This window comes from Pempheris klunzingeri, chromosome 17, assembly GCF_042242105.1.
Source record: "Pempheris klunzingeri isolate RE-2024b chromosome 17, fPemKlu1.hap1, whole genome shotgun sequence".
In the NCBI taxonomy this organism is placed as follows: domain Eukaryota; kingdom Metazoa; phylum Chordata; class Actinopteri; order Acropomatiformes; family Pempheridae; genus Pempheris; species Pempheris klunzingeri.
The window spans coordinates 18,649,768-18,670,878 of NC_092028.1; the positions used below are offsets into that span (position 1 = coordinate 18,649,768).

At 43.4% G+C, this 21,111-nt stretch overlaps 2 protein-coding genes across 2 annotated transcripts in view; both read left to right on the plus strand.

Moving 5' to 3' along the window:
- The window catches only part of LOC139216673 (peripheral myelin protein 22-like), a 155,853-nt gene that overhangs the window by 89,612 nt on the left and 45,130 nt on the right, over nt 1-21,111 (plus strand). The gene's annotated exons all lie outside the window — the stretch shown is intronic.
- Nucleotides 1-21,111, plus strand: part of sdk2a (sidekick cell adhesion molecule 2a) — a 78,114-nt gene that overhangs the window by 46,518 nt on the left and 10,485 nt on the right. Inside the window, exons 6-32 of the mRNA XM_070847618.1 lie at nt 1,190-1,323; nt 5,165-5,276; nt 5,690-5,880; nt 6,134-6,217; nt 6,337-6,531; nt 7,021-7,137; nt 7,400-7,567; nt 8,063-8,165; nt 9,023-9,199; nt 9,461-9,597; nt 10,315-10,462; nt 11,625-11,765; nt 12,143-12,324; nt 15,098-15,213; nt 15,436-15,631; nt 15,731-15,829; nt 15,951-16,142; nt 16,326-16,447; nt 16,613-16,722; nt 17,158-17,308; nt 18,758-18,995; nt 19,087-19,202; nt 19,352-19,541; nt 19,871-19,969; nt 20,143-20,337; nt 20,432-20,633; nt 20,765-20,868. Of these exons, the coding sequence (XP_070703719.1) occupies nt 1,190-1,323; nt 5,165-5,276; nt 5,690-5,880; nt 6,134-6,217; nt 6,337-6,531; nt 7,021-7,137; nt 7,400-7,567; nt 8,063-8,165; nt 9,023-9,199; nt 9,461-9,597; nt 10,315-10,462; nt 11,625-11,765; nt 12,143-12,324; nt 15,098-15,213; nt 15,436-15,631; nt 15,731-15,829; nt 15,951-16,142; nt 16,326-16,447; nt 16,613-16,722; nt 17,158-17,308; nt 18,758-18,995; nt 19,087-19,202; nt 19,352-19,541; nt 19,871-19,969; nt 20,143-20,337; nt 20,432-20,633; nt 20,765-20,868 (4,019 nt within the window). The remainder of the gene's footprint in view (nt 1-1,189; nt 1,324-5,164; nt 5,277-5,689; nt 5,881-6,133; nt 6,218-6,336; nt 6,532-7,020; nt 7,138-7,399; nt 7,568-8,062; nt 8,166-9,022; nt 9,200-9,460; nt 9,598-10,314; nt 10,463-11,624; nt 11,766-12,142; nt 12,325-15,097; nt 15,214-15,435; nt 15,632-15,730; nt 15,830-15,950; nt 16,143-16,325; nt 16,448-16,612; nt 16,723-17,157; nt 17,309-18,757; nt 18,996-19,086; nt 19,203-19,351; nt 19,542-19,870; nt 19,970-20,142; nt 20,338-20,431; nt 20,634-20,764; nt 20,869-21,111) is intronic.

The window sequence follows — 21,111 nt, forward strand, 5'->3', positions numbered from 1 at the left end:
TATTAGTGTGTGTTGACTCGGTGAGAGCCACGGCTCCTAATTGTCCAGGAGTATGTCTGTTTATCCTGCACCGATCAGGCAGATGCTGGCAGGTACGAAGGAGCCTAATCTGGCTGCGTGCTTAGCGTCAGCTCTCATTTAATGGGGCCTTTTCAAACGTTTTGAGACCATCAGCCTAACCAACATTCAGCCATTTTCAATGCTGCTGGGACGTAGCAGTCACAAAAAATAATTTTTAGTGAATAGCTTGTTATTTTTGGAGCCAATTAATAGAGTAACGTTTTTACACTTACCCATCATTTCTCTTGTATTCTTGCATATCTTGTCATAATTGCTGTAAATGTAGTTAGTTTTAGACAAATTAGAAATAAATTTTCCATCCAAAGGAGGTTATAGCATTTGAATATTTGTAGTTATGTTTATTGCTAAATTAGGAGCTTTCTGCGTCTTTTAGCATCTGTCCGATGCAACTGTGGGTTACATCCTACAAATATTATTCCAGTAAATAGACATCATAGCTGTTGGTTGACCAATTAATTTGTTTGGATATATTTCAAACTATAAAACGGCAATCGAGCAGCTGCTTTAATGAACAAAACTGGCCCACAGAAGATCAGCTCAAGTTATCTTAAACCCCTGCGTTTACACAGCAGTTACATTTAAAGTAAATTTTGTACTAATGCGCAAGAACTGCAGGAGCGCTGAGTATAAAATATAAATCACGAACTATTCCTTTAAGATACTGTGGTACCTTGTAAGTGGAAGTTCTCATAAAAAATGTTTTCATGGGCTTCTTGTCAGACATAATTTATGTGCGCGCGTGCGTGTGTGTGTGTGTTGGTTTACCCTCAGGATTTATTGACTGTGAGAAACAACTACTCACTGGTTTAATGATATGAGCATGTCTGTGTGCTTGTTAACGTGTGTATGTGCACAAGGTTTGGTGTCTGCTGAGGAACAAATATTGGAATGCACACCAGGTGACTGGGGATGTCTGATTAATTGGGAGCCAAATTGGTGACCCCAATTTGATTCCACCACATTCGACACTACCTAAAGCTGTTAGAGTCTTTACTGGGGTAAGGTTTAGGTTAAGTGAGCATCATCGCAATGAAGGTAAGGCACTAACGTTTCGTTAAAAGTATGCTAAACAGATATGTGTGTGTGGTGTGCATGAATATTAACCCAGTGCCATCACCCTGGACAACACGCTGGTCATCTTGTCCACTGTGGCCCCGGACGCAGGACGTTACTACGCCCAGGCAGTCAACGACAAGAACGGGGAGAACAAAACCAGTCAGCCCATCACACTCACAGTGGAGAGTAAGTATGCGTGAAAATACACACATTTCATTAACAGAGTTCCTCGCCCACGCAGCAAAAGACGCACCTCACCAGCAGATTGTTTGTGTCGATGCAGACTGCATTGTTGCAGATAATAATGTCGTTAAAAAAAAAATGTTATTCCTCATGTTCATCTCAATACAGGTATTCATTAGACACAGTAGCTATACAACAGGTGGCTCAGCCAGACAATGGAAACAGAGATAGCGCCCTCTACTGATTTGACCTTTCATCATATCGCTCCTTTCTGTTGTGCCTTCTGCTCTCTGCCCAACAGACGTAATCATACCCATTACCTTCACTACAATAGTTGTCCTCTTGTTCTGTAGTCCTCCTCTAACCTCCAGCTCAAGCCATGAATTACGCTCATATAGTGTGTGTGTGTGTGTTAGATAGAGCTCTAGCAGCACCTTTCTGACTGGCTGGATGTAGAGGCCCATAAAGTAGACCTTCAGTTTAATCGCTCCTCACAAAAAACAGATTTATGAAAATGACACTGAGCGAACGGGGGATGATTAAGCGCACACACACCCACACAAACACACTCATCAGATTAGAAGGTCGGCCTCACTTATAAACAGAACATGTTCACGACTTCAAATAAGGTTTGCCATTGCTCATGCAAGCATTGTTGTACGTCAAATCATTAGTGTTTCGGTGAACCTGGTGCCCCCCCCCCCGCCACTTTCTTTCATCCAAACAAAAGGCACAGAAATTCTCCCACCTACTGCTACTTATTTTTCATCTCAACAAAATCAGTCTGTCTGTGCTTATTATTCCCAACAAATTAAAGGAGTCAATACAATAAGACAATACGTTTTCTAACTGACTGGCTTAGAAGATGATATTTCTGATAATACTTACCACATATAATACAACCTTTGATAAACGTTATCACACAAATATGAATTTTATTATTCATCCAATGGGGGGGTTTCACTAACATATGAGGATTATAACCTGCTCACATGTGGAGCTTCACATTTTTAACATCAGCCTCTTGCATATCATTAATACACTGTTTGCAATTCAGTGCTCACTACGCATGACGCAGCAATCTGTGGAGAGCAGATATCACTGAATATCACTGAATCTGGCCTTGTGGATCAACAACCGAATTTTCCATCTGAAAGTCAATAAGGTTTTTACAGCTGCATTTGTTCATTTTAGCAATTCTGTAGAGGAAAGACCGAAAAATATGCAGTAGAGGGAGCATGGTGTTCCAAAGGGAGCATATAAATGAGATGGAGTCGGGTCTAATGGTAACAAGCAAACTGACACTGGCTAATACTTCGACTGGGCAGACATTTTGCTTTTTGTTTTATTCTGTAGAGTGTGAAATTCACCATAGCTGACTTGGGTTGACAATTGTCTTGGGATGCGGACAGATGTAAACAATATGGTGACATTAGTAGCTTGAACTTGCAATGCACGTCACACCGTTGTTTACTTTTCCTATTTAATTAGAAGATTACACAGTTGAGGTATTCTCAACACTAAGGGTTTATGAACTGCAATACATTCATTAGTGTCTGCCAGGGAACCAATCGTGTCTTCTAGAAAATAAAATGAGTCATTTGATGAGTCAAATGGATTCCCAGTTTTCATTGTGTCATTGGCAAGCAGGGGCAACACTCTCAACCAAATGTTGTGGAATTAAACTTAATCTATCAAACCGGGTTACTTACGCAAATATGGGAAACATTTCATAGACATTCTATTATTCATGTTAAAGCAATAACAACACTCTGTTTAAAGGGGACAGTTTTACACAAATCGCGGCGAGCATCACATTTTTAACAGCTTCAACATGACTGCATGGACAGTTACAATCCATAATCATAGATTATTTATACATCATGTGCAGTTTATGCCGCTACCAGATAGTCTTTGCGAATTCTTCATTTTTTTACTCGTCTTGATAAGAGATGAATATTAGTGCAGAAGGAATTCTTCTTCTTCCCTCTCCATCAATCACTTGTCCTCCTCCTCCTCCTCCTCTCTCTTTATGTCTACTTCTTCTCCACTAAATGTGTCAGGAGCTCAGAGACCGCAAGACCCACACCAATCAAACTTTCCACATAATCTCACCCGTTAATTAGGCAACAAAAATTACATAGATCAGCCAAATGCCTGTAATCTTGCATTTTAGCCAATAACTTCTGATCCAAGTGATTTAGGTTCTCCCTCATAAATCCCTAGGACCTTGGCGGCCTGTTTAATTTCTTCTTTTTCAGTGTTTTGACTCTTCTGATGACTTGACAGTAAGATGTTCTACATAGATTGATTGGTCTGCTGCTATTCTAATTAATAATAATGCCAATAATGCCCTCAGGTTGGTGCTGCTGATGAAATGGATTTATCGGGAAATCTAGTAGAATTAAAAAATCCTGTCAACCAATGGGTAAATTAGCATTGTTTTTTAGATAAAACACATCACATCACTTCAAAAGGTTCTTGGAATGTGTCTACCTCTCTAGACGTCTTGCTTCAAAATGCATTTTAGGGTCAGGTCCACCTGTATTATACACTCTATGCTGGTATAACGAACCCTCTTTTCAATCTGTGTTTAGTTATGCTTGGAGGTTAATTCAAATGTTTTCATTTTGAGATGATAAATGCATTTTTTTTTTTTAAAGTGTGAGCAAAATGGCATCTAAATTTGACTCCCCTGCTGTTAGTGCTTGAGGCTGTACAATCACAGGTAATAGTATCTGGATCAGCCACAATCTCTACTCTTAAATATAGTCAGCATCTTACTGTCTACCGTGAAAATTTGTACTCAAGGCTGTACTTTACATGAATTTTAAAACCCAGACCTCAGCCTAATGTAGCGTATTACATCAACAAGAATTTATTCTATGGGAGCCCCACAAAAAGTCTAATTTCGCAAAGTAAATTGCTCAAAGGTATTCTTTTTATACCAACTTGTTCAATGGATTGTATTAAACTGGGTTTGTAAAATCGTGATGCAACTGAAACTGTTATTTTAAACTCTACAGCTGAAGAGCTGGGGATGAGAGCAATATAAATGGGGGGCAGAACCAAGCGGCAATAACCCAACAGGAGGGCTGGTTCCACAATCATGCAGTGTTTGTAGTGGGAGCTTGTCATCACGCTGCTGAGACTCAACAAAAATGGGCTTTGAAAGGGTGTGATTTGCAATGAGGTGGCACAAACTAACAATAATGATAATAAAAACGTGATTAGGAACCTTATCAACCTGGGATAGCCTTGAGGAAGAACTTCATAAATGCAGGTGGACACACATGAACACTCTCAAACCCACAAAGCACAAGCATACCTACACATGTGCAATACACCATAAAGGGGCAATAACTCAAACACATACAAGCGCACAGGCCCATACCCGTACTCCGGGGAGGTGGGGGAAAATGAGATCAGATTCAGAGAGAGATCACTGATTGAGGGCAGTGAATCGATGGTTGGCTGGAGGCTCCGTGAAACCCGTGAGTGATGGTGCTGCATTTAATCGCCTTTTGTGTTTGTCTCAATTATGCTACATAATGGCTTCTAACACCTGGGCTAACACCGTGCTCAGGAAATGCTGTGTGCACTAGAAAAAGGATCTAAAGTAAAGACAGGGGTGTTAATAGTTGGGTGATAGCATGCTGGCTACCTGCTGGTGATAGTGACAGATTGTCAGTCTCTATGTAAGGATCTAGTCATGCTCAATTGGCTGGATCAGGCAGATTCACTGGCTTGATCTGAGGTGTGCGTTTAGTTTATAGATTTTATTCACTTTTTTCTCTCTACCTCTGTGCATTTCTCTGTGTGTGTGTGTGTGTGTGTGTGATAGATGTCGGAGGGCCTGCAGACCCCATCGCCCCCTCCATAATCATCCCCCCCAAGAACACCAGTGTCACCATGGGGAGAAACGAGGCTATCATGGAGTGCGTTGCCAATGCGAGGTAAATGGTAACAACAACACGTGGAAAAATGAGGAAAAAAATGTAAATACTCACAGATAGATATGCACATACAACATCTCTTATCCACACATCTGATGTTTCTTGATTTGAATGAGTCTTGAAATCTTTTGTTTGAACATGAGAGAAAACTATTTTGTACGTCTCTCATTTTGTACCTCTCCTCCATTCTTCCCTTTGATTCAAGGCTTTACTCTGTTCTCCCCATCTCACGCAATCCCAGTCCTGAATTCTGACTATTATCTCCAATTCAAAGACTTAATCAGAATGACAGATGTATCCCATCGCTCCTTCAGTGCTCTGTAACCTTGAAACGGAATATGAATCTGTATTAAAAACCACTCTCCCGCTCTCTTGCTCTTTTTTTTTTCCCTTTTCATCTTTTTCTCCTCCAGACCTCTCGTCAAAATGAGCGTTACTTGGAGGAAAGATGGGGTAGTGGTCAATACGGGGATCCGAGATTTTGGCCGTAGATTGGTCATCAGTTTGCCTGCAGTCAGTGATAGCGGCTACTATGAGTGCGAGGCTTCGCTCCGCAGTAGCAGCGTCCCTTCAGTCACCGCCGGGGCCTTCCTGCATGTTCTCGGTAAATAACCCACAGCTTATTTTTTAACCTCCCACAGAGCAGCTGAGCCTAAATTATCCAAATATTGCATCAGCATGCTGATGCCCATGTTGAGAGAACATTTGTTGCCATTTTATACTTAGGCAATTAAGTTGATGTTGTTATCTAGATTTATGCAAGCCGGAGAAAAAAAGAGATAAAAAAGCAGAGATGATTTGAGCTGTTTTTAAAGGCTTTAATGGAGCGATGTTTCATGTTTTGTTTTTCGAAACAGAATATCCTCTGTTTGTCAAAGAGCCACCAAGTCACATCAGTGCGGAGATGGAGAAGGTGGTGGATATCCCCTGTCAGGCTAGAGGTTAGTAGTGTTACTTTTTTTCCGTGTATTACTGCAAGAAAATATGAGAAAAAAATTATAAAAAGAATGAAAGGGTCACAGTGACATGGAAAAAAATTAATCCTCTCCTTCCTCTGCAGGCACGCCACAGCCAGACATAGTGTGGTATAAAGATGCAGTGCCCATCAGCCCGGTAAAGATCCCCAGGTACAGGGTGTTGGTAGGAGGCAGTCTACAGATCAACGGGCTTCTGCCAGATGACACCGGGATGTTTCAGTGCTTTGCTCGCAATCTCGCCGGAGAGATCCAGACAAACACCTACCTAGCTGTTACTAGTATGTCCCCTTGAAATTTTTTCAAAGCTATCTGCACGTCTGCTACTTAATTCCGCTCATCTTCCCTTCTCTGTTCCTTCCCTTTTTTATTCTTAAATCCGCTCCACTGTTCTCGTTTCTAATCCTCTTTTCTCCCCCTATCTGTCTTGCCTCCTACACCCATCTATCTATATATCTCTTCGCATTGACAGATTTGTCACCTTGGATGCTCGGGCAATTATTGGATCAGACTATTTTTGAATCAGAGAATGAGCAAGAGAAGCAGGGAAGATGGAGGCGCCTTGTCAAATTCTCAGAGCTGTCCCTGAGAATGAGACCTGACAGCCGCCCCTTTTGTCAAGTCTATTAAGCTCTCAGCTGCCGTCTGCTTTATTAGTGAGAAAGCTGTTTATGTCTCTCATTATCACCTCTGTCTCCCCTGATTTTGTTTGCATGTGTGCGTGCGTTTCTGCGTGCGTGTGTGCTCGGGGCTGACCCCTCCCCTCAAAGGTATCGCTCCCAACATCACCGCTGGCCCCGCTGACAGCGCCGTGATTGACGGAATGTCAGTCATTCTGCATTGTGAGACCTCAGGAGCCCCACGGCCAGCCATCACCTGGCAGAAAGGTGCGTGGGCTAACAGCATGAGGTCCTGAGTGGGGGGTTTCATTAGGCTGCATTTGGATTTGTCAAAGTTAGACAAGAGCTATGGAAACGATTCAGATTATGCATTTTCTCCAAACAAGCTTTTGTTCTTCACTTTTGGTGCACTGCTCTCACTCCTTTTTCTGTTCCCTGACGTTTCTCCAATAGCCTAATCTCTCTTTCTCCCTGTTCCCCCCTTTTCCCTCCATCCCAAACCATCAATCACATCCGCCCTTCCCTGCAGGTGAACGTGTCTTGGCCAGTGGCTCGGTCCAGCTGCCCAGGTTCACCCTGCTGGAGTCGGGCAGCTTGCTAATCAGTCCCTCCCACCTATCCGACGCTGGTACCTACACCTGCATGGCCAGTAACTCCAGGGGCATTGATGAAGCTGCAGCTGACTTAGTGGTCTGGGGTAAGCATAACACAAACCGGATAGTGTCTGCACATCATTCATATTGCTTGCATCATCTGCAGACGCCTGAGTTTTCATTTTCTACCTTGTCCAGCACATGTTGAAAATATTACAAACTATGACTCTGAGCCAAAGTTTTGGGGAAATATGAAAAAAGCAAATACGACAAAAATATATTAAAGAAAATAAAAATAAAAATAAACATCTTTGATGTTGACCCACTTGAAGATGCAGTAACTTCTTGGTTCATGGAGGTCATTGTCAAGATATTCTGACTGTGGTGTAGTGACTCATGAATGCTCTCGTTTTCTGTACATGAATTCACATTATCAGTTCTTGGAAACCTTGCAAAACACACCACCCATCAGAAATACTGCTTGATTCACTCTGCTTCAGAAAGACATTGAGTGAAAGATGAGGCCAAGTCTGGTAATCTCTGTTCAATCTGCTATTCAAACACAGTCTCTGAACAGCAACCTCTGTGTGTGTCTGCAGCACGTACCCGCATCACTAAACCACCTCAAGACCAGAGTGTCATCAAGGGGACCAAGGCTGTCATGACCTGTGGTGTGACTCATGACCCCAGTGTCACTATCAGGTAATGATGACATCCACCTGCAATATCTGAGGGAATCTTCTCACTTGTCTTCTTTTAAGCACAATTGCGCTAAATATCAACCGTGACATACCTTTCTGCTGCCATTTCTTGATGCAACCCAAGTCTAGAAAACAAGCTTGGGCATCAGTGTCGTATGTAATTAGTTTGTGAAATCTGCAAGAGATCTTATAGTGTTTATCCACCCTTAGACGACCTCCTATGGGAAGAGTTTGAGACTCTTAGATCCTGACTGAGGAATCAGCCCATCGCTTTCCCCCACCCTTCAGACAGTCATGAGCATGATAGAGTGTGTGTACATGCGTCTGTCTCAGAGGGGGTGAAATGATGTCTATGGGGCCCAGTGATTAGAGTGCCTGTCACCTGTGGGCCCACAGCATTGATCAGATCGCAGGGTAAACAGATGAATATGTAAACAGAGTAATAACTTCAGACAGCGCCTTTAATTAAACGCAACACAGAGGAGATTAGCTGGAAAGCCCGAACAGTGGCAATTAATCAAAGGAGCTCCTAGTGTGTGCATGCGTATGTGCATGCATATGTGGTTTGGGGTGGTGGGGGGGGGGGGCATCCATATGTGTGGCTTTGTATGTGGTAAGGAGAGAAATGCTCAGTACTGTATATGTGACAGAGAGAGATGGTTTTCAGATTCAAATCACTTTGCCATCAGCCTCACAAGGCTTTTCATCTGTGTCAGCGCCTTCTGTGTTTTGTTGTATGAACTGACACAAAGCAAACGGATTTACTGTCACATCACTCAGAGATACAGAGTGTCTAAGTGTGTGTGTGTGTGTGTGTGTGTGTGTACTACTCTTACATATGCATGTACATACCTCCAGGTATGTCTGGGAGAAGAGTGGCTCAGTGATTGACGTGAGCACGTCGCCACGCCTGCGGCTCGATCCCGACGGGACCCTTCACATCTCCCAGACGTGGTCGGGTGACATCGGAACATACGTCTGCAGGGTGACCTCAGTGGGTGGCAATGACTCCCGTAGCGCCCACCTCAGAGTCAGGTTTGCAGATTTTCCTCATGTCTCCCGTTTCTTATCATTTTTTCCCTGTTATTTACGCCTGACCGGGACATGATGGATGGATGTTTTCGCCACTGTGGTGGTTTATCACTGCTCTCCTCTCTAATCCATCAAACCCTCTAATATTTACAATGCAAGGCTCTCGGTTTGGCTGTTTAATTCTGTTATTTGCTGCCTCCCTTGTCTGATTCTATTTCTCTTTATCACTTTGTCCCCCTCTCACACGCATATATGCACACACAGGCAGCTGCCCCACTCTCCAGAAAACCCAATAGCAGTTCTGAGTACCTCAGAGAAGAGGGCCATCAACCTCACATGGGCCCAGGCCTTTGATGGCAACAGTCCTCTAATCCGCTACATCCTGGAGGTCTCAGAAAACAGTGAGTGGTTCAGTGTGATTCCCCAACACTAAGGCACCATTAGCCATGCATGCTGCTCAAAAAAACGGATGCATTTGTTGTTTCTTGTTTGTCATTGTAAAGGCTGTGTTGTTACTATATACTCCCTGGAAGCACTCGTTTGCTACTCCTCTTATTACATGACATTTCCAGTGTGTCCCTAAAAAAAATTTGTCAGTTGGCGTCGTCGCTGTAATCAGTATACCTCAATTGCGTCACCTGTGCTTTGTCTTGCGAATGATCAGGGGAACCAAACTGTGTTGATGCTCAGTGCTCTTATCCTTCTTATGCTTGATGAAGTCAAAGAAGGGGGAATGCTTTCACCCATAGAGAGTAAACCGCTCAGCCATTTCTCATCGGAGCTCAGGCTAACGGAGAAGATGACAACTCATTAAAAGGAAAATGAATCCAAGGATGCAGATGGGTGCTGGGTTTTGGATAATTGAATTTGAATCTGATATTTAGAGGGAGTGTATACGAAACAAATTGCTTATTTTTTTTATCAGTAGCTGCACTATTATTACTGAAACTGAAACAATGGTGGGCAATAATAGTCAGGAAAAATATTATATTTAAATCTAAGTTTGCAAGTGCCAAAGAGATTTTTCTTGAGAATATAAATGTTCTCACAAGGTCATTTACCGTTCACTTGCCATTGCTCACAGCTCTGTCCATGTGTCTGCTTATTCTCCATCTCAGATGCCCCTTGGACGGTGCTGCTGGCCAACATTGAACCAGAGTCTACTGGGGTTACTGTTGGTGGCCTCATCCCAGCACGCTCCTACCAGTTCCGGCTGTGCGCCGTCAACGATGTGGGCAGAGGCCAGTTCAGCAAGGAGACTGACCGGTTGGTACTGCATTTAGCTTGTCTGTGTCAAGCGAAAATTAAAAATGTTGTGGGTAGTCTGTGTAACTTCATATGCATGTTGGCTGTGAGAACAGTGTTGCACTTGGAGAGCTTTCACAGTTCTGGAACAGCCCATTCTCTCTCCTCGTCTTGGCAGTTCAATAGAAAATCCCGTGATTATTTCCTTAAAGTCCACTTTTTGGTCTTCACTCCTGTGAGAATGAGTGAGAGATGAGCCAGCTTCGGGACAGGCCTTTTCAAGATAAAGCTGTGAATGAGCTGAAATTGCGCTTTGTGAAGACTTGATGGGTGCGCTGACCCAGCTTCATCTCCCTTCCTCCTATTAACTGTCTTTGCCGTACTTCATGAGTAAAATACAGAGAGGCATGAGAGAGGCAGAGCTTCACACAGACTCACATCTCTGATTTGCGTGAGACTAGCAAGATGAAATGGTCATAATCATACGCCCCACAAATGCTCACAAATTGCATACATTCTTAGCTCGTCATGATTCGCCCGTACTGTCTGACCTGGTCCACATCAACCCAACCTGTTTTCTGCTATGACACCTGCAGGATTACCCTCAAGCTGAAAGCCATCTACCTATCACGCACCTTTTGCACCACACACTCATTCACAGAGCTGAACTCCTGTGTGAATGTGCCCAGACAAGAGCGCACCGCAGGAGGGTGACTGAGCATCACTGAGAGTGCAGGGCTTTTCTGAGGCATCTCTCGGGCACACCTCTTTGATCCTAAACACTCTGCTTCATCTCCTCCGGAGCAGTGCTCCGGTGCACTGGGAAGAAATCAAGATGTCATCTTAAATTGACTTAAGGGAAAAGTCTGCCTGGTTCTTTCTTTCTTGTTCTTTTATATCTTTCTCTTACTCACGCTGTCTCTCTATTGTGCTGCTCCATTTTCACCAGGGCCTCTTTGATCCTTGTCACGCCACGGCGAGATTTCCCTCCGCGGCCAGCCGCACTTATCCCAACTTTCCTTTATGGTGTTCTGAAAAATACAAAAAGCTGGCTTTATTATGATTTGATGTCTATGATGAAATGGGATAGAAATATGCAGAAACTCTGGATAATTAATGCACAGTTTCATGCTTTGTGTCTTCTTTCACCTCCCTTTTCCTTTTTCTTTCCTCGCCGCTGCAGACTAACTCTCCCCGAAGAGCCTCCCAGCGCCCCCCCTCAGACAGTCATCGCAAGTGGCCGCACCAATCAGTCCATCATGATCCAATGGCAGCCCCCCCCGGAGAGCCATCAGAATGGACCACTCCAGGGCTACATCATCAGGTAAGAGGAGTATGACATCCTGCCTAATTTCTTCCCGGGGATAGGTGCCTGTCTGGGCCAATGCCATTCAGAAGTGATAATAACTGTTATGTCAGCGCCTTTTCTTCCTCTCCATTTCGCTTCATTCTCGCTCACCGCTGCAATAGAATAATTGGTGCCAATTAAATATCTTCCTCTCCATTCATCTGTTGTCACCACTCTTTTTTGTCACCATTTTATAACTCTTCTGCATGACTTCTATTCATTTGTGCTCTCAGTCCCTCTCTTTTTTCAGAGACAGAGCTCTAATATATTTAGATTATTTATGTTTGTCTGTGTGGTCTCTGACTGTCTGCGTCTCCCTCCCTCTGTCTATCGATCACTCCCTCTGTTGCCAGGTACTGTCTGTCTGGGCTGCCGGTTGATTGTCAGATGAAAAACATCACCAACCCAGACCAGACCAGCCTTCTCCTGGAGGACCTCATCATCTGGACCAACTATGAGATCGAGGTGGCAGCCTATAACGGCGCAGGCAGGGGCACCTACAGCCACAAAGTCACTGAGTGGACACTGCAGGGAGGTGAGGGCAAGGCACAGGCATTAATAGCCAACACTGTATGTTCCCATAGAAGTCTATCAGCAATCTAGGCACCCACAGTTAAGCTAAGATTGCTTTCAAGCATGTATTTCAACATTTTTCCTGCAGCTCGTTGGCTTTATTTGGTTCTACAAATTCCATTCATTACCTGCAGCGTCATCATGTTAGTCCCTTAGCTTAAGCCTGCGGCGTAGCACTCGTGATTGATAGTTAATCCAATCATCTTTTTAAAACGATCAAATCAAGAGTTGTAAAGGCCATGTTTTTCTGCACAACACACTTTTTTAAATCCTTTGCTAACCTTGAAAAAGTGATTCACACATGTTGTTAAGAGGCTGCGTACTCCCATCTCAATCAGAAGACGGCAGTTCGCAGAGACTGCAGCAGCAAGGCTTTTAAAGGAATTTTAAAACTCGGCCATGTAAGTGCTATTTGCCTTTCAGTGCTGCTTATTTGTCTTTGTCAAGTTGTATGTAGTTAATTTCTCAATAAGTGCTGCAGTAGTGTAGAGCAAAATGTGTGCAGACATGAGCCGATGGCTTCATCAGAGCCTTTTCTAAGAATTCAGTCCAAGTTTTTACTTAGTTTTTTTTATGTTTGGATTGACTATCCAATGTTTAGATATGTTATTGATTTTTCCGCATCACCTTCTTTTGGTATAACTTTGTGTGCTGCTTTTTCTCACAGCGTGATCCATGAAAAGTCTAGTGTTATTAAGGGTTTTGTTTGTTTTTTTTTCTGACTACATCACTTCTCAAAAAAAGAAAAATGCTGATATTGACCACCTGGAGATGTCACTCCGTCTGTCTGAGCACATATTTAATTGATTCAGCACTTGAATTACCAGGCGATGAAGTGAGTCAGGCTTGTGACATACCTTTCGATGTCACCAAAAGAAGCTGCCTTGGTTGACTTCTCTTCTCATTGTACATGCTGAATAGTATAATTAGAACACACATTGTGAACTTTCCCGGGTGTCATACAGCTACATATTTCTGTCACGGCCATTGATTCCGACACCTTCTGTTCCTTGGCTCTGTGTCTATTCAGAATCTTCAGAGGATGAAAGTCACATTTGTTACTGCGACATTATACCAAGGCACATCTAAGATTATTTTTGGCACTCGATCCAAAGAGAATACGCAGATATTGTGAAAGTGGCTCCACAGAACAAACTGAGGTAAAAAGCCAAAGTGTGCATTTACAATGTGACTCAACCTTAAACCTCACATTAACATGGCTGACTTTTTTAATGGAGAATAAAGCCAATGCGCCAGCGTGTTGAAAGGTTAATCCATGTTTTTATTACAAGAATATTGAATAATGCTCTTTTTACTGGCTTTCTTGCGAAGTCAATTCATAGATTTCAGTGAGTTCAAATTGATGCTGCTAGACTTTAACCAACACAAGGAAGGGGATACCGCTGCTCGCTTTAGATATGCTGCGCTGGCTTCCAGTTTGATTTTAAATTCCTTTAACTTGTATATAAAGCTTTGAAAGGCTTAACACACTCGCATATCTCTGAATCCTTGTCATGTTAAATCCACTCCATGAACAGAGATCCTCTACACCAGACTCACTAAATATTCTCAAGAGCACTCATAAGAAAATTGGGAGCGTTTCCATTTCCCATTCTGTTCCACTCCCTGCCTGCAATTATTGGAGGGTGAATCAGCAGATATTGCGATTTCATTAGGTTTTACAGGTGTTGTATATCAGTCTGTTTCACTGGTTTCAAGTTGAAGTTAATGTATTCATGTTGTGATGTCTTTTGAGAATCATTGCTCTTGATGTGCTTTTTCTAGTCTCACTGTTTCACCTCTACGTCTCGTCTCTCGTCGTGCGTTCCTCGGCCCAAAAGCTCTTTTTAAAAGTCTTTCTCAAGGCTCATTTATATTATGAGCGCTCAGCTAGGGTGTTTACATTCGTTTGTGTTTGTAAAGCAGCAGCATCTACTTCTGTTTCTCATGACTGCATGATTACAAAACACTTCAAACAGTTCAGAAATGATGGATTCTACCTGGCACACAATATCGTTAAAACTTCAGCACACTTTGTGTGATGTCTGATCAATCGGTCAATTAATGAGCAGCTCCAAGTAAGAGTCTGAAGTGTCTGCAAATAAACAAATGTACTGCAATTGTAGAGCAACACAGAATCTTTGTGTTTAATTAACAAAACTTTGAAACCTGGAAGTTATGGAAAACATCGCTGTTTTACCTTGCAAAAAATAAATAATAATTTCATCATCCAAGTCACTGTCAGCGAATGACGACACTGAACTAGGCATTCTTGTTTTTTTAACCCAGCTCTTATTAATTGGATATTTCCATCACTTACTCCATTAAAGACACCTTAACAGATCGCGATGTGCTTTTAAATACGTTCAAAGAGAATTGAGGATAGCATAGGGATATGAGGGCCGATACTGACCAATCAGCTTCATTAATGTGCAACTCCCTGGCTGTTTTCCGGTGTTGCATCAGAAATGCATGCTCACATCAAACAAACTGCTGCAGGGTTCACCTGGAAGCCGCCTGAGGCAACCGCTCTCACACCCGGTTTGATTGGCATGTTCTTACCTCCCCAAATGAGCCAAAAAAAAAAAAAGTGCTTCAGCCTGATTCTCACGCCCCAAACAAGGCTGGTCTGACACCACTCTTCTCTCCTCCCTCCCTCTGTCTATATGCCTGTCCCTCCCCCCTCTTCTCTCTACTTTTCCCACCCTCATTTTATTTCCCTTCCTCTGGATCAGTGCCCACTGTGCCACCAGGAAATGTACAAACCGAGCCCGTCAACTCCACCACGGTGCGTTTTACCTGGAGTGCCCCGAGCCCTCAGTTTATCAATGGAATCAACCAGGGATATAAGGTGAGCCGCCCCTTTTTGTCAACTGGTGCTCTCTAGTGGTCAGAGGTAAGATTCATGACATGGAGATGTTCATTATGCTCTGAGCCTGATTTTTATCAGTCAATCATTCACTGTTGAGAACAGTTTTATTTGACGTTTTACTTTATCAAACCTTTTTGAAAAAAAAAGTTGTGTCCCTAAGCTGTAAACAATAACGCCCTGTTCATTATCACTGATTTCCAGCTGTTGGCATGGGAACTTGCTCGTGCAAACGACGCCACGGTGGTTACGGTGCGTCCCAACTTCCAGGACAGTGTTCATGTTGGTTATATCTCTAGCCTGAGAAAGTTCACCGAATACTACACATCAGTGCTGTGCTTCACTACCCCTGGTGACGGCCCACGCAGCACACCTCAGCGGTTGCGCACCCATGAGGATAGTAAGTGTTGCCGTTCAGGATATTATACAGTATCTGCAGATAATTACATTTCAGGCTCTTGTCCTGTTTGCTTACTGCCGGTTGTTGCTATTTTTATAGCCCCCGGTGCTGTGGGACACCTCAGCTTCACAGACATCTTGGACACCTCACTAAAAGTCAGCTGGAAGGAGCCACAAGAGAAAAACGGCGTTCTCACCGGTAACCATTAAAGATGACTGTGTGACGTTAACATGTCTTTTCTGCTTCCGTCAGTTCATCAGTCACCGAGATGTGTTTATTACACTGCGCTCTACTATTTGGAATTTACCACTTCTTCCAGGCTACCGAATCTCCTGGGAGGAGTTCAACAGGACTAATACTCGGGTGACCCATTATTTGCCCAACTTAACTCAGGAGTACAAGGTGACGGGGCTTACTGCCCTCACCACATACACCATCCAGGTAGCAGCCATGACCTCCAAGGGCCAGGGCCAACTCTCCGCCTCCACCATCTCCTCAGGTGTACCACCAGGTCAGTGTCTGACTGAGGAGATGAAGCATTTGACTTCCAGTATGAAATTTAAACATGCTTGAATATCCAGTGAAAGAGCTGCAGCTTAGACACTAAAATGAGTCATTGCACTTACTGCGATGCACCAGATTTCTATACCTGGAATGTTATTTAAATCTGTCTTTCCTCCATCCTCCTCCACAGAGTTGCCCGGTCCTCCGACCAATTTAGCCATCTCCAACATCGGGCCTCGCTCTGTCACGCTGCAGTTCAAACCTGGTTATGATGGCAAGACATCCATTTCCCGTTGGCTGGTTGAAGCCCAAGTAAGACGATACATATCTATTTCAACAGAATAAGAGCAGTCTGGATTTTTTCTTTCCCAGTTGTTTGATGTTTTAGTAGTGGTGCGCATGTTTTTTTACGACGCCAGTTAAAGTGTTTAATTTGTTTAGCTGATGATGTAACTCCGTTCTCTCTGCACATTTCAGATTGGTATAATAGGAGAAAATGAAGAGTGGCTGCTGGTTCATCAGCTGGCGAACGAACCTGACGCTAGATCACTGGAGGTGCTGGATCTGAACCCTTATACTTTCTACAGGTGAGCACGTGCACACACACACACACACACACACACACACACACACACACACAGGTGGTCTATGAAATAAAGGCAAAATCTTGCACACTCATCCTATAAAAACCACATAAAAAAGTTCATGAAAGTACATGAAAACATTGCAAAGTAAAAAAAACCTGCTAACCTGTTCATTTGCCAATGATGATCCTTCATCTTCATGAATTCATCCACTGTAAACCAGAACATGTTACTTTGTTGGAACTGCTTTCTTTGGTTTTCTACTCATGAATAAATCCCAATTCTCTGCTACTGTAATGACCTCTTTTCCTTTTGGGCATCATTCAAGCACTCATTTAATCGAAAGTAATTCAATCTAATCCTTTCCCATAACATCATAATTAAACACCCACATTTTGATGATTTATCCACCATCAGCTGGTTTCCTTTGTCCCACAGGTTCCGAATGCGTCAGGTAAACATTGTGGGCACCAGTCCTCCCAGTCAGCCCTCCAGGAAGATCGAGACCCTGCAGGCGCCCCCAGACATCTCCCCCGCCAATGTCACCCTGCGCACAGCCAGTGAGACCAGCCTGTGGCTTCGCTGGGTGGTAAGATGTCAAGGCTCGCTGCACGTTGGGCCTTACTTAGTGTGAATGAATTTGGTGGAGATTTACCAGATTATCATTAAATTTAGATATGCATGTTTGAGTTGTTCTGATTCACACTTCGACTAATAAAATTCCGTGCTGTAGATTTAGATATGCCACTGCGTGCATAAAAGCTATTTGAAATTTCTGTCCTTCTCGTTGGTACTGTTGAAAATCATGTTCGGACTGAATTGGCAAAATGCCCTTGAGATATTAATTGGATAGGACATTTATAAGATAAGCTTTGTAAAGTCTTATTTAGGAAAGTTCATTTTCTCCACAAAATCTCGAAAATCGGGTTTTTCATACATTAAAAAGCTTGACATTAAATGATGGCTTTCTCTATCAGTTACCTTCAACTCAAAAACCTCAATTTCGAATTAAGTCCACTTTAGTAGGTCATGATTGTACATCGTTCTATTTGTCAATTAAATGGTGCCATCTCCTTTTTCTCTAAACCTGTACTCTTGCTGTCAACTAATGAATACAAGCGATGGCACTGATAATGTTTGAGCGGCTGCACGGACTCTGTCCTTGATTTTTGCTGCTCCCTGGATCAGCCTTTGGCCAGTGTGTTCTTTGCTACATCTGTCCATTATCATCACTGTGCCAGTGGCTGAGCAGTGCCAGGCACTGAGAGGCAGAAGTGAGATGCTCCTGCAGCTCCTGCAGGATTACAGCGAGTGCATGTTACCTGGATTTAACAGCACAGGGGTGTAAGCTATGTGATATGACTCTACAAATTAATGACATAGCTCAGTGATTGTGGCCCTTTTCAAAAGCTGGGTGTTAAACCGTAGTAAAATTTTGTGGTCCACTTTATGGTTTGAAAAAAGGCACATTAATTTTAAGAACACTTGCATTTTCATAGAAATAAGCCCAGCGCACTTTTAGGTTAGTGTGCTCACTTATCGCGTTCAATTACGAGCATGCGTCAGTGTAAGATATACTGCATAGAAAATGGTTTCCCACTGGCTGAGTGACTTTTACAGCGACTGCAAACACACTCACGCTCACAACACAGTCTTGTACAGCAGCTCATTTCAACATTAATGTGTTAAGAATGACTCAAACTTAGCAGGCATGTAGTTTCACTTTTACCTTTCAAAAACAATATTGCCTGCTTAAATGAAAATTTTAGGATTATATTAGTATTGATTTAACAGATTTAGTGAGTTTGATATTATTGTTAGGCAAAGGAGTTTCACCACATTTTATTAAAAGCCACTCGGTGCGTTTCCCATATTGCTTCTCAATGTGCTTGACAACAGCTCTCAGATGCCATAAAATCACTGCAAAGTACGACGTCTCATGGCTTACTGCTTCATTATGCACTCACTTATGATGTCATTTATATTGATCTTGCTTGAACTGGGGAATAAAAATAAACAAAAAAAAAAAACCTCTCAGCCTCTTCCAGAGTGGGAGTACAACGGGAATCCAGATCTCGTCGGCTACAAGGTCCAGTACTCTAAAGCCGGGTCCAAAGGAGGAGTTCTCTCCCATGTCATCATGGACCGGCTGGAGAGGGAGTTCACCATCGAGGACCTGGAGGAGTGGACCGAGTATGAGGTCAGAGTTCAGGCCATCAATGGTATTGGCTCCGGGCCCTGGAGCCAGCCAGTCCACGGCAGGACCAGGGAGTCAGGTGGGGAAGGAAATATATGCATACACATGGAAAACACACACTTAATAATAAAGGTTTGCTTGAAGCGTCTGTCCTTTGGCTCTTGCTGTAGTGCCCTCCAGTGGTCCCACCAACGTGTCAGCTTTCGCCACCACTTCCAGCAGCATCCTGGTGCGGTGGGGGGAAGTCCTAGAGACGGACCGCAATGGACTCATCCTGGGTTACAAGGTCCGCAGTCAACAGTCCCCCCCCCTCCCCAATTTATACCATTAATCGGAGAATTACCTCCATTTCAGAACAACAGCAATAATATGTGCACAAGAAAAACATCTTCTTAGCTCATCACATCAAAGGTCATCATCCCCTGTGTGCTTCAGGTAGTGTATAAGGAGAAGGATTCAGACACAGCTCCCAGCTTCTGGGCGGTGGAGGGCAACACCACCCACAGCGTCCAGCTGAGCGGTCTGGGCAAGTACGTCCTGTATGAGATCCAGGTCCTCTCTTTCACACGCATTGGAGATGGAAGGAGCAGCTCGCCATCCATTTTAGAAAGGACCCTGGATGATGGTAAACATATATGTCTTTCCAACCTCTTTAATCTTTTTGTTGTCTGAAATTGTTTTTTTCCTCCTGTCTTTTTTTCTCTAGCAAATGAAATAATCATCGCTGTGCTGAGATCACCAAATCAATTCAATTCAAAAATGATTGAAATGGTCTGCCTCATCGCTCCTTGTATGAAAAAACATGTTATAGAGAGTTTATCTTGTCTGATATCAATTTCATGATAATTGAATAGTGGCCCTGCAATTTGAGAAGGATATATCTCCTTCTAGTTTTTATCCTTCACTCGATGCCACATATAATACTTGTCTGACTTGTCATTTCATGTGCGACAGTGCCAGGCCCTCCAGTCGGCATCCTCTTCCCAGAAGTAAGAACCAACTCAGTCAGGCTCATCTGGCAGCCTCCTGCACAGCCCAATGGCATTATCCTGGGTGAGTTTACAATATGCTGTCTTTCATCTATGATCGCAGAGTATTATCATGAGACAAAGTATTTTTCTTTTGTGCTGCTCCAAAAAAAAAAAACACATTTCACAGTTTGATTTTGTGATGCAGCCGCGTTGTTCTCTGCGCTCATCCTTGTGTTGATCCGTTTGCCTCCTTAGCCTATCAGATCACATACAGAAGAAACTCTTCAAACAGCAACGCCGCCACTGTAGACGTTCTGAGCCCCAGCGCACGACAGTACACAGCAACTGGGCTGAAACCAGAATTGGTTTATGTGTTTCGCCTCACTGCTCAAACACGAAAGGGTTGGGGGGAGGCTGCGGAGGCTTTGGTGGTCACAACAGAAAAGAGGGGTGAGTGTAAAACACCGCAGCTACAATGTGTAATTAAATTATTCACCTCTAAATATCAAGTTTGAGAGTGCCCCTGTGTGTGCGCGCCCTGTAGCCCGACCCCAACCCACGAGCCGTCCCATAGTGCCTCAAGAGGAAGTCCAGGCTCGCAAAGTGCTGTTGTCATGGGAACCAGGCAGCGACGGCCTGTCCCCGGTCCGTTACTACACGGTCCAGTACAGAGAGCTGCCAGACAGCAACTGGACTGTCCACTCTGCGTCAGTCAGCCACGAGACCCACTCCTACATAGTGGACAGGTAGATGGGACGGTCCATTTGTATTCTCCTAAGCATCATCAGGTTTTTATTATTCACACAGTCAGATAATAGGAGGCAGAACATGCTGGACCTGCCCTTTTACATTCCACTTTTTTTTTCTCTCCTTAAAGGTTAAAGCCTTTCACTTCTTACCAGTTCCGTGTAAAAGCTACTAATGACATTGGAGACAGTGAATACAGCCAGGAGAGTGAGGCCATCACTACGCTACAGGACGGTAAGAACTTGATGTGACTGCTGTAATTAGACATGAACCAAACTCGCCAACATGCAGCACGGAGTCATTATCCTTTGATTTTCCGTTGAGTCGCACTAGAACACTTTTGTAATTGTGCGAACATGCCTTCACATCAGTGTTTTGACTTTGGATTTTCACAGTGAATACTTTACGTCAACAGTACGTGTGTTTACTCCAAGGCTCTTCCCCACCAGACTGTTTGAATTGTATATCACTCTCCTC